The following is a 13,445-nucleotide window of genomic DNA, read 5'->3' as shown; positions in this document are numbered from 1 at the left end:
TTTAAGTATGCCTTCGGGGGGCTTTTAGACATTTGCTGCTGACAGAATTCTCTGTTTTAGTTGAAGTGTATTTTTCTTGAGGTTAATTTGTACGTAAATAACCCAGGTCAGATATCACATGCCTAATACAGGACGCTACATCCAAAGCCCCCTTTGATTTCAACGCTCGGTGAACAGAAATGATTGTAGCAGTAGCCTTATGGTATTTTATTGCATTTCTGGTGATGGGATGTGCAGCAAATAGGCAGTTTGTATTTGTTAGAAAAATATAACCATCATTCCTGAACTGCGGAGACGCACAGCTTTCAGGATCAAGTCCAAAAGCTTGAACAGCCCACCTAAAGTCTGGCAGGCTGCTGCTTACAGGGAATGTGTCATGGTTTTGGCAATTAAAACAAAGCTCTTTGTAATTACCAGGATGAAAACCTGGGAGCAAAGGAAAAAAAATAGGGAAAGATTACATTTCCAACAGAATAGTAGCTGCCCACCGAACGGAGCAGGACTGCGTGGCACCAAGGAGGCAGTGGATCCGGAGGCCAACAACACACTGCCAACACCAACACCTCCAAATCTCATCGTAGGTACTTGTTTGCTTGCCTGGCCACCCACACGAAAGTACGTGGCCCCTGCCAAAGGATCAGCAAGAAATGATTTAAAAGAAGTCAGTGGAACAGCTTTATCTTGGTCCCACATACTCAAAGCCTTTGTTGCAGAGCACAAAACAGCACAGGAAAGGCTGTTCTTGTGTTCCAACAGTTTGATATCAAACTGTAGCTGCATGGCCTCACTGTGCTCCACACAGGAGTGCTGGTCAGCCAAGTTTACAGTCTCCAATTTATTGTTAAACAAGACCTTCAGCAGGGCTGGCTTTCCTAGGATGCTCTATGGTGCACCCACCACAGGGGCTGCATAGCTGCTGCAGCTTTTTGGACACGTAGGCCAGTCAAGAAGCCCCAGCCAGAGCTGTAAGCGGCCCAAAAGCCATTGAAGAGCAACCATCAGTCTTCTGGTGATGTCCTTGTAAGCCACCAAACCAGACAAAGACTAAAGAACGTCATCCAGGAACGTCTTTTCCGAAACCCAAATCTGCAGCATCTGGAGCTTGTCAGAGGTTTGTCCAGGAAAAAATTAAAAATGCTTTTTCAAAGGCAATTCTGTGGACACGGCTATGCCAAGTTTCTGTCAAAACTCTGTTTTAATGAGATTTTAAGTCTGAGTCCAAATTTTTGCTCATACAGTGCAAGGGCAGCCATTGCAGCGTAGACTAAAAGCCCTTCCAGCTTCACATCCTGCTCCAGCACCTTTTCCTATGGGGGTAAGACAGCTTTCACTATTTCTGAGCCTTACCAGTGCAAGGGGAGTTGAGCGTGACTCAAGCCATCACAGGAGGCTCCAGCACTCGGGAACCAACGAGCAGCCAGTCTTTGAGAGGCTGTGCTGCAATACCCCGAGATCTTTATACCCAAGACATCAAGGCACTTTTGAAAGCCATGGATATAAGATCTGAAGAATCTGACCAATAAGTGGGAGCTGGAGCAAAATGCTCAACCTTAATCATTAAGCCTTACTGGGATACATCCTTTCTCTGACTGATGCCTCACCTCATTCCAGATGAGGCAACTACCCAGCACAACCCATACTGCCCCGTTTTTCCTACCAAGGCACTTAAGTGCACTGTACAGTCAGTATATTTAAGTGTTTTGCATGAAGACCAAATGTATGATGCTCTGTGTTACTGAATCAAGCAAGTAAGCAACATGAACCACTGTTAAGTATTGGGCAGGGACACGGACGTACTTCCAGCATCGCAAAAGCCCAGCAAGAGCTTGTCTCCATCTTCTAAGAGCTTTCTGTCAAGCATGTGGCTGAAGAAGGCCTTTTTCCTTCACTTTTACCCTGTGCTTGCACTGTATCCACCCCAGGAAACACTACTGGTACAGCTCTCAATCTGCTGCCAGCGCACAGAGCTGGAACAAGATCACTCATGACCATCCAAAGAGTGATTTTGTGGTTTAAGTTCCTCACCCAACACTCTTTGGGTCAGCGCTGTGCTGGTGCAGGAGCAGGGTCTGGTATTCTTTTCAGCCTCAGGGACTCCCCAGATGTACAAAACTTGGCTGCTCTGCTCACTGCTCCCGCTGCATGGGCCAAGCTGTTGGCAGATGGAAGATGAAAGGAGAGGGCAGAATGGATTTTTTTGTTGTTTGGTCTGTTTTTTGTTTTGTTTTGTTTTTTTTTTCTCCTGTGCACAGCTGGTAAAATTTCCCTGGGCAATTCTAGAGCACTCCTCCAACTTCTGTAACCACTGCCAAGTTTCTGACAGAGCCAGGAAGCCACAATGGGGTTTCTGGAGGATGCAGAAGCCAGATGCAGCAAGCAAACACCACATATTTTCCAAGGAACGAAGCAACATTACAGGCAAGTAGAAAAAAGGACAAGCTGGCTCCAGAGCACTTCTTCCCTCTCGTTCTGAACTTTGCAATTCTTCAAGCAACCAAGGCAGAGGGATTCCCAAAGAAAAGACTAAAATGAGTGAACAGCCTGTCCTTATGGCTCTTATGTCAGCATCCTGACGTGCTGAGCTTGAGAGCGGCTTCTACAAAGCATGCCCAGCCACTGCAGCCATCCAACACAGGGTGTTGTAATTAGAAGCATCAAAACCTCCAGATGCTGCAGAACGCAGGTTGGCACACAACAGCGTGGCGCTAGCGGTGGCTGGAGGTGTTAGCCATGGCCATGCTACCCAGGGCTGCGAGCTGGGAACAGCTCATGCTGCTGCAGTGATGTGGATGCAGCAAGGCAGGGAGATAGCTAAATATACACCCCTTTACAAGGCAGAGCTCCCCTGATCTTTGCTAGCATTTATCTACTGAAAGGCAGAGGGAGCCTCTGACCAGAGAAAGAAAAATACAACCTTGCACATCGCCCTCAAAACATCCCCAACACACGACATACCCACAGCTGTTTGTACAGCAGCACAGTGTGTGAACAAGACCTGCTGCTGCAAGGGATCACATCCACGTTGCTATTGCAGAGAGCACCTACACGAGCAGAACTTCAGGCTCAGCTCTGAAACTCGGGCATGCAGGCTGAAAATTGTCCCTGTGCAAAATATCCGCAAGTTACAAGCACAGAGCAGACAAACCGTCCCAGAAGCAGCAGCTTGCAGGAGGACTAGCATTGCCTCCTAATTAAGAACAAAATTAAAAGCCTTAAATAAAGAAACAACAACAACAACAACACCTTAGCCCCCCTTGTAACTTGCAGGTTATAAGCCTGGCCACGTACATCTCCACCAGGCATCCGGGAAGGGCTGCAGATTGAGCAGCCACCCCAGCAGGGTCAACGTGATCTCAGAGACTGCTTTTACGGGGCTGTGGTTGGAGCTCAGCCACTGCTCGGCAAAGCTCCCCGGAGCGCAACAGCACCACAGGATGAAAGAAAAATACAGCAGAAGCAAAGCCCATGCTGCATTATCAAAGGAAGCCAAACTAAGTGAGCTCAGAACGAGCCACAGTCATTTCTGCCAGCCCAGCAGCAGAAGGGATGAAAACGCTTGTGGTCTGAAAGCTGGCTGAGCAGCAGGGCCAGCTTCCGCGTGCTCGCAGCCTGACCGCTGCGAGGGGAGCTGGGCGCAGTTCACAGCCACCTCACAACATGCAGCACAGGTCGGATGGCCCCAAAAGGACACGACAGCAGCTAGGGCTGGCACGCCATCACCTAATTGAATTTAACCGAGACGTGAAATGGAACAAAAACCCTTCCGTATGGGTTGCATACACATTTCACTCCCATTATGCTCAATGCAATTATTTTGCAGCTTGTCAGTTGAAGGAGGTTAAAATCTGATCATACCCCTGAGTTTAGCATCAGGAGCTGCAGTCAGCGAGGATCAGTTGGGCAGGAGCCTCTGCCATTTCTGGCTCTTTTCTGTTCAGTAGCTGCCCTCCAGTGCAGGAGGGCACAGCTGCCTCAGAGGTGTGCTGACCTCCAGCACTGCCAAACGCCCACAGCGTCCAGTGAAGCCAGTGGGATGCATCTCCATCTAAATCTACAGCTTGCAGGTTGTTTTGAGACACAGGGAGACAAACTCCCCCAGTGCTGTCACTGCTAGAAGCACCACTAGGTGAAGACCATCCTTAATATCCCAAGTACAAGCAAGTCTGAAAACAGCACAACCAACTGCTGGGATTTTGGATCTCAGCGACACAAATGTGGTACTGGATCCTCTCAGGACCGCAGCAGTCCATGAGAGCTGTCTGGTTATCAAGGACAGCATCCACGTCACAGTTGCTGCTGGCATAGCTAGCAACTCCTCCTGACATTTGGGTAGCACGGCGAGCTTGCAGCACACTTTTTCTTCTTTACATCAAGGAGACGCTAAGGAGAAGACAAGGGAAACAAGCATGAGTAATGCTCTGCCAAAAGACTGTAGATTTTTGGTTTAAACCCAACTCCACGGAGAAGCAAAAGAGAAATAAGCAGCAATTTTCCTTCTGTAGATGCACCATCTTAGGAAGTGCAACCTATTTACTCAGCAGGATCCATGAAGCAGTGGATGCACAGGGATGACAAAGGATGCTAGAAGCATCTGCAAGGGGCACCACAGCCCTCATGGGGATGTTGAGACATGCATCATAAGAAACCTGAGGCCACCAGGCCCTGCAGCAATAGGATACATCTGCCCTGGGGAGACAGAGGCAGGCTTTTGTGCATGGAGCTGGGTGGGCTAATGGCATGCCAGGGCCCGTAGGAAAGCAGGCAGCCGGGTCAGGACAGGTCTTCTCATCCCTCCATCTGGGTGGGGAGGCCAGTGCTAGGCAGAAGAACAGCAATCCTGTCACCTGAGCACAGACAGGCAGAAGGCAGGTCTTGTCCTTGACTGTCACAAAGCAAGTCCCCTCCACCTCCTCCAGCTGCCCAGTTCGAGGCATCTTTTTTCCATCACGAGTCCTTACGAAGTCATAGCCCTGACCTTTCAGATCCTCACTCACACAAGCACTTCTGAGCCCCAAGAAACCCCACTTATTCTAGTGGTGAACCATCTTCCCCCACCTTCCTCTAGTCAGGACCCAGGAGCGTCCATTCAAGGTGGGAACAGAAAGGTCCCAACCTCCCCACATGGTCAAACAAACGTGGGCTCTTTCCTCTCTCCTTCTTGGGAGAGGCAGAGTTAAAAAGGAAAAAAAAGTCACTTTTGCTGAAGCTATTTTTTCCTCCAAAATAGAGAAAAAAAATAAACAATGGTGCTGCCACGTTGAGCTGAATTTGCATTGTCTGCTCCCCAGGATGAACACTACACACCACAGAGACTGCGGGACCGCTCTGGCTGGGAGCTCCTTCCTGGCAGCTCCTCCTTGGGCTCTCTCCCACAAAGCGCAGGTGTTGGAGCACGAGGAGAGGTAAGGCACTGAGACGTTTTTCTTGAGAAAAATAATCCTGGCAAGATAACCACGCCACACTCAGAGCATGCTTCTCCACAACACACAGTGGCTTGGCCAACCCTCAAATCACTCCTGCAGTTGCAGGCACTGCGGAAGTTGTTGCCAGAAGCCATTTTAAGACCAAAACCGAGATCTGCCAACTGTGCACAAATGAACGATTTCTGTTATTGTAAGGCCAGGCAGTGCTGTTCACACCTGGGCCTTCCCAGATTTAGCATTTGGGCACTGTTGAGTAGTGGGTAATGGATGCACCACCAATATACTTCACAGGGACAACGGGTGCCCTCTTCTTTCTTTTCTACAAGGGCTTTTTGCATGATATAGGAAGACAAATATAGGATTAAGAATACAAAGTCACCTTGAAAATGAGTGGAGACTCTTGTGAACCCTTTGGCTCACTTTTGGTGTGATTTCAGATTTGGGGAACACAGCAGAGCCTTCCTACTCAAAGGCTAGCATCTCACAGAGGGAGTCCTACAAATGCTTCCAATATTTCCATTTTAGGCACCTCTTAATGTCTGAATGCATTTCAGAGCCTCACATACAGACCAGGCATTTCCATAACACGGTGCTGAACAAAACCTCCTGTTCACTGGTGACAGCAGTTCAAGCAGCAATCTCAGGGCTACTACTCACCAGTTTGCTAATGCTAAAATACTGGCTCTGGAATTTATGCCCTCCAGAGAAGGTTCTGCAAAGACCGTTTCCACATACATTTAAAACTCCCTTGGTACACAGCAGGATCAGGCCCTAGAAAACAATCCTGCAGAACAAACACCACTTGTTCATCCTCTCCTTGCTCCCTGGCCAGTACAGCACGTTCTGTCTGCTCGGCTGCAGTGGTCTGTAAAGTCTGCCCCAGCTTACGATGGAGGTTTACGCTACACGGTAAGGGATACAATATCTTTTTGCTTGTCCCCATGGAGGAGATTATTTGTCATGTCAAGAGGGAAAAAAAAAAGAAGGGAAAAAAATCCACCATTTTGGCACTAAAACCCAGCATTTCTGTAAGTAACATAGCCTCTCATATATCAGATAAACGAGCTATGTTTTGATGCAGAAGGGCTATTTGAAAAGGCAGAAATCAATGGGTAGAAATTGGCATTTCTGTAGCCCTAGGAACCTGGAAGAGTCTGGGGAACAGACAAACTATTGACTTCTCTGCATCATCTCAACCGGACTTATTAAATAAGATCCCACGCGTGGTATAAACTCTACCATATGCGTTCAGAAGAACAAAGATTTTCAGGGCCTTCTATAAATGAAACTCCCCTCTGCAGCGGAAAAAAATGTATCATGCTAAAACTAAAACATTACAGAGGCTGCAGCTGCACAAACAAACAAATGTTGTTTACCAGCAAAGGTATTTACTTACTGACAGTCAAGAAATGTTGGCTTGTAATAAAACGGTGGCATTTTTGATTCATATTTTGCTTTTGCTACATTGTTTCCATTTGCAGCCATAAACTGTAAAAGAGAAGAGAAAAAAAAATAAGAAATTTTAATGCTATTTCCTCTTGTCCTCCTTTGTTTCTACAGAGTAATAAACTAAGTGGGATGGGACCTGTGTTCATTTATTAAAAGGTTTCTCTGTGTGCAGAAGGGATGCTGTAAAGGCTGTGCCTGCAAACCAAGCCTCAGAAATTAGCCCTGGAGACCCGTCAACACTCTGACTATACAGATATTACATCTCTGATCCAGCCTGGCATTTCAGAGACAGGGCACAGAGGTGAAAAAGGAGCTAAAACTGTCCGTGCTCAATATCCCACAGCAGTCTGCTTAATACTATCAGGGTGGGGTTTTTTTTGCTACAGATTTGCTGTAGGATAGGAAATCCCATCAGATCATTTCAGTCATTTGGGCTGCTGTCCCTCCTAGGAGCCAGGCCACCCTACTGGGCAGGGACTGCCCTGAAAATTATCACATCCCACTGCCTGAGAGAATCTGCTTAATGCAGTGCTGGGGATGGGTGCGCAACCCAGTCACACGTGCACAATTTCCACTGGTCCCCATGACAGCAGAAGGCAGCACACAGTGGCATGTCCCACCTGCAGGCATAGGAATGTGATGACTCCCAGACATGGCTCCAGCAAGGTAATAACCTGACAATATGACCTATGCTGTTTGCTTTGGTGGGGAACACATCGCTTGTAAAAGGATAATTTTATTTTTGCAAAGCCATGCCAACAACCTCAAAAAGGAGCTTGAAGTATATTAAAAAAATAAATAAAATTATCTGCCCTGACAGCCCTTCTTTCCTCCTGACCTCTTATAAAAATGGCTAGCTGAACACACTGCAAACAAAACCACATCTTTTCCTATTCATAGATGTTATTTTATTTAATGAAAGTCACTTTACAAGCCTAAGAAAAACATCTCCTCCCATACAGCCCATGCTAAATGTGTTTTGCCTTGTATCAAATGCCAAGCACACAAGCAGAACAAGCAGCTAAGCTTTTATTTTATTATTTCTAAGCACTTTTTTTTATTGCTTTCATGTTTTGAAGGTTCTTGAGTTTACATACAGAGTCTACTCAAAAAAAAAATCAGGGAAGGGAAAGCCCATGCAAAACAAAAGCCTATTTTCCTCATAAAACACATGACTGAGAGCTGTGGCTTTCAGAAAAACCTCAAATCTACAAAATAAGATAAAAATCAATGACTGTTAGCATTCTCAATGCCTTTAAAGATAACGACAGTCAAAGCATATAGGTTTCCTGGTTGGTTTTAGCAACATCATCCAAATCTATTCAGGTATGTTGTATAAATACAGAGAATTTACGTTGCAAGGGTTCAGTTCTTCAGGACACTAAGTTTAAAAGCTTTCAATGCTAAGTGGAAGAAAGTCAGAAATAGCTGAGCTGGGCAGGAATGGTAGACTACAGCTGGAGGTAATGTGAGAAAACGGAGACAGTCCATTTATAATTAATAATTTCTACACACTATTTTAATGATATTTTATAGGGGTAGGGGAAATCCTCCCAACTTCTTCATGAAATGGTTATTCCATTTTTCAACCAGATCTCATAAGTACAACACCACAAATCTCATTCCCGCATTGAGAAATTTAGTTTCCTGGGATCACATTTGCTGTAGTATCTTTAGAGAGGACTTGGTTTTACTGCTTTGCTGGTGAGGAAGCTGGAGGGTAGGTGGCATTTAGATCAGTGATGTAAAACAAAGACCCAAGCTCACTGGCATTTCAAGCCCGAGACGCATGTACCTCCACTTGAGCATCATCCCAGTCATCCAGACGGACAGACTTCACTTTGCTGACTTGTGGAATGTTGCGATGGATTCCTGAACAATTCAAACAGATGAAGATCCCTAGGCTATGGGACGCCCAGTCCGGATCTGAAAGAAAAACGGAAAGAAAATTGCACTTGGCTGGTCTATTAAATTCAGCATGGGAGGCAGGAGAGGTGGCCAGGACAGGGGATGGCAGGGGAGGTAAGGAGTCACCAGGGCTGAGTTCCCTGATTGTAAAGGCACCAAGTAAACATACAACAAAAAAGTTTATGTTAGTTTAAATTAACAGTTATGCCAGTTACACTAATAATTAACAGAACTGCAATCTCAGCTGCAGCAGTTATTCACAGAAACCCAATACACAGACAACTGCATGTGCCCAAGAACCCCAGAAGTCAATCCACACTCACATGAAGAACAAAATGTCTACCCTTCACCAGCAAATCCCACCCAACGAGCCCTGTTTGGAGCAAAACTTCCCTATAAATCAAGCAGCTCAGGGAAACCCTTATGCTGCTTCTCTGCTTTGACAGTTCTTACTTTATTTATTGTTTTTTACAGTGGAAATGCAGCACACAGACTTTCCTCCCACAGTCGTGGCTGCACAGCAGAAAAGGCCTCTGAGCCAGGAGGGTTTCCAGCCCTCGCCTTAATGGAAAAAGGCTGCTGGTGGCAGCTCTGTGCTTTCTCTGAGCAAAACCACACGCTGTTTACAGCCCTGAGCTGACGTCTCACACAAAGCACTTTAAACACACGTCCCTCATCTCCAAATTCCTCCTCAGGAGAGCTGCTGCCAGCCACCAGAGGCAGTGCCCAAAACACAGACACGAAGCAGCGGAGGGCAGGACGCATCCAGCGGCGTCTCTCATCACCAATAATGCCAATACAGGCCTCTTTGTTTGAACCCTGACCAGCAAATGTCAGCGCCTGCCATTCCAGCTGCACCCCAGAAGAAAGAGCTCCCTGACAAGTCGCCAAGCCAGCCACAAAACCATCACACAACTGATGGTGGCTCCTCCGCCTCCTCCCTGTGGAGAACTGCTCCCAGCATGGGCCGCTCGCCTCATCCTCCCCACACCAGCACAGGCCTGGGGGCCGCCCAGGCCTAGGCCGCCACCGAGCAATGAGGGCAGGCCTTGCTTCCTCACAAACCACCATCATTTGTTTATTTCCCCACAGTAATTTGCTGAACACTTGCTCCTCACGGAGCAGCAGTTATTTGTAACAGCAGGGGAATGCACGTTCTCCTCACACATGGGTACGGCCTGGCCGCGTCAGCGCAGCAGGGAGCAGGGTGGCGCGGGGCACCACAGCTCTTCTGGGTGGGCAGCCGAGGCCTGCTGCCAGCCCCTGCCCGTGGGGACGGCCACCAGACCCCAGCACACCACGGAGGGGACAAATCCAGTTCCCTGGTTGTGTTTAGCTATAAAATCATGAGCTAAGTGAGCAGCCCCATGGGACGCAGCTAGGTGTCCACCCTGGAGAGGAGACCGAATTCCCAAGTTGCTGCAAGTCCCACAGAGCCAGCAGCCACATCACAGGGGACTAGCGGCCAGACATAAAGGTGTTTTTTAGTATTTCATGTGGCCTCCCATCCTCACGCAGGACTCCAACCACTACAGTTCAAGCGTGGTAAATAAAAAAACGTGCAAGTCAACCTAAGCCTACTGCAGCAGGAACCAAGCGCCACCAGCATCCAGCAATACCAGTGAGGGCAGAGGGTGCTCTGTGCCATCGGCCCAGATCCCTGGATGCTCACCTGGGGCTGACTCTCCTTCACATCACAAAAGAAGCACTCAGCAGACAGGCACCCCAATTACAACAGCTGCTGCCAGGTACTGAATTATAGGCTTGCAACAAGAATCAAGAATTATATACACTGCAGCACCACTGTCCTATGGCAGTCCAGGAGCTGCTTTACAAACCCAAAAGCTGGTTCAGTTGTAAAAAGAAACAAAAAAATAGGCAAAAAGGAGCACATGGAGCTCATCACAATCCCCATCCTCATCTCTAGCTGTGAGTTATAGGTCTATCTTCAAGCATAGTTCAACACAAAGCCTGCTGAAGTCATGCTGCAGCAAGCAGAGGGTCAAAATGGCCATGGTAAAGGTCTGATGGCAGAGAGGGATCAGGCACGAGGGATGGTGAGAGGGTCTGTGGGATGGAGTGACCACAGAGCAGCAAATGACAGCAGCAGTGAGGAAGAGGAGGTGGCAGTAGCAAAGTCTGTGAGTCAGGAGCTAGTGCAGTCGGCAGCACCATGTGCTCAGCCACGCTGCTACACAATAATCACACTTCAAGCCTTCCCAGAGCACCGATATCTGATTGCAGCAGCACCTGTCTCAGGGAAACATGTATCAAAGCATGCATTGGCTTCTGTGGGATTTAATCAGGAGCTTCAACACTTGTTTTACGTTAACAGTTTTATCTTACGCACATAGGTAGATTTCTTTATACTGTCTGCAGCTTCATGTTTCCAAGTCCTTTCAAAGAAGTAAGCCCTTCACCACCTACACTGATGTGTGCTACGGGACTAGGAGACATCAGATATTCCTCAAGACAGGGGTGAAGATCTGTTTCGGTAACACCCTGTAAAAATATCCCTGGGCTCAGACAGAGGTGATGTCAGGTCTGAAGGACACTGAGCCAACTCATACCCAAGCCACATCTTTTCAACATGGGCTAACAGCACCTTAAGCAGTAAGCTTTATCCACAAAAGGGGCTTTACGACATTCTCCTAACACCAACAGTATTTTCTTTAGGCCAGAATCTTAAACTTATATCCCTCCCACTCCACACAATATCAAGCTGTGTTTAATTAAGAAAGCAAAAGTTGGGCTACACACAGGAGCCCATACGTGTGTTCAGAAAAGAGATGGAGACCGCAGGGCCAGTGGTGTCAAGACCCCTTCCCCAGAAGGGATAATCTCAGCTCATTCGATAAAACCACACCTGCCCCTTCCTCCTGGTCACCCTTCTTACAGCATTTCTTCTTTTACTCAGCTCTGAGCTCCGTTTCCACCAAACGGCAGCATCACACGCCGTGCACGTAGGGGAGCACCGCAGAAGAGCTGCACATTTAACTGCACTTACCGAACCTGACACCGGGCAGTTTGCGCTGCTACTGTACATTAATAGCAACTTCCTGTTTGTTGTTCTACGTGCTTTAACAATATATAACTCTTCAATCCAAAAATCACACAGCAAGGGGGATGTGGGGTGGGGGTGGGGAATGTAAGAGCTGTACATGCTTGGCTCTTTGTGGCCTGCTTCCCTGCGAGAGCTGCAGCCCAGAACTACACATATTTGCCAATGGTTTTTAGCGCCAAAGAGAACCTTATGGAGAAGAGATCGAAAAGCCTCAGGAGTTGAGTAAGACCCCTCCAAAAAAATCGTTAAGTAGTGAAATCCCCCAAACCAACTGACATACTGAGGGAAATCTCTCCGAAGTGTAACTGGTAAAATAATTTATTAGCAAATTTCTAATTTTGTGAACAAGCCCAGGGGTTATGGTCCATGCAAGCCCCCAGGCTGGTGCATCCCTGTGACTCTGCGTCACTGCGCTGCCCCTGGGCAGGAAGGAGGGCGGAGGATTCCCTTTTCTCCATCTTCCGGAGGTCTCTGCCAAGGCCACTTCCCCCTTGCACTCATGCCCCACAGCCTGCCCCGCGTGCTTGTGACACAGTTTTCAGAGAAATCCAGCTACAAAGCCACTGCACCCACAGATCCGCAGAAGCTGGTGGCAGATCCACAGGCAGCTGGCCAGGGGTGTGCACCCAGTTCTGCAGGGATGCTTTTTTAAAGTCCTTCATAAAGCACGCAGCAGCTACAGCCTTCCCCAAAGCACATCACTGCCCCTCTGTCTTTGTTTCTGCTCTCCAGCACAAAAGACATGAAAAATCCTCAGCTCATGGCAGATAATGACAGAGATCTTCAATTTTGGCATAATAGCAGGCTTCAACACTTCAAATGACTGCACTAACATAGACTCTGAGACAAGACAACATTTTATCAACCATCTGACTAAATCCATGTCTCTACACAACTGGGAAAGGAAGTTTGGGGAAGAACTGGTGGCACCTTTTAGGTTAAGGGAACTGACTTTCCCTACTGCACGGCCAGTGGAGAGATGCTTCTGCAGAGCAGTGATCATCAGCAGACGTAGCATGAGTAGCAGCCAACTGGAGTCTTTGCAGCCACCTGAAGATCACCTTGCTGCTAGATACCTCAATGGCTGGAGCGCCCTGGACTCCTGGGGATTTCAGTAACTTTATTTAAGCCACTTCATTTGTTTTGATCCAGCAAATGCAGTCACTGCCACGCACTCTTCACTCTTCCAGATTATGATATATTGCCATTTTGGTGCACTAGTCACCACTTGGGCCCTGCCCAAAAAAAGATGATTTTTTCTAAGCCTCCAGAGTGTCAAGCAAACAGCAGTGAAGCCTAATGAAAACTCTCTGCTGTTCCTAAGTTCCACACAAATGACTTTATTCCATTATGCCAAGCCAAAAGGAATAAAGACTAACAAGGAACAAAGGGAACATTAAACCAAATGAAGTCTTTTAAGTGCAGTAAGTCTCTTATCCTTCAGCATCACTGCTCCAGAATGCTTGCTCTAGAAAGCTTTCACTGCACAAAGCAGTAGAGATTTTTAGTCACTTGTAAATAGATTATAATGACTTTAAAAATAAAAACATGATGCAACTTCATTTAAAAACAATAAATAGATAAAGCTAAACTAAAGCCAA

General features: G+C 47.3%; 1 protein-coding gene across 2 annotated transcripts in view; it reads right to left on the bottom strand.

The window, feature by feature from the left end:
- Nucleotides 1-13,445, bottom strand: part of ADAP1 (ArfGAP with dual PH domains 1) — a 58,019-nt gene that overhangs the window by 38,919 nt on the left and 5,655 nt on the right. For both annotated transcript variants that reach the window (XM_035548764.2, XM_035548765.2), the window contains exons 2-3: nt 8,668-8,798; nt 6,820-6,911 (exon numbers count right to left, since the gene is read on the bottom strand). In XM_035548764.2, the coding sequence (XP_035404657.1) occupies nt 6,820-6,911; nt 8,668-8,798 (223 nt within the window). The remainder of the gene's footprint in view (nt 1-6,819; nt 6,912-8,667; nt 8,799-13,445) is intronic.

Source organism: Cygnus atratus, chromosome 15, assembly GCF_013377495.2.
Source record: "Cygnus atratus isolate AKBS03 ecotype Queensland, Australia chromosome 15, CAtr_DNAZoo_HiC_assembly, whole genome shotgun sequence".
Taxonomy (NCBI): Eukaryota; Metazoa; Chordata; class Aves; order Anseriformes; family Anatidae; genus Cygnus; species Cygnus atratus.
This window is presented reverse-complemented; position numbering and strand designations above follow the sequence as displayed.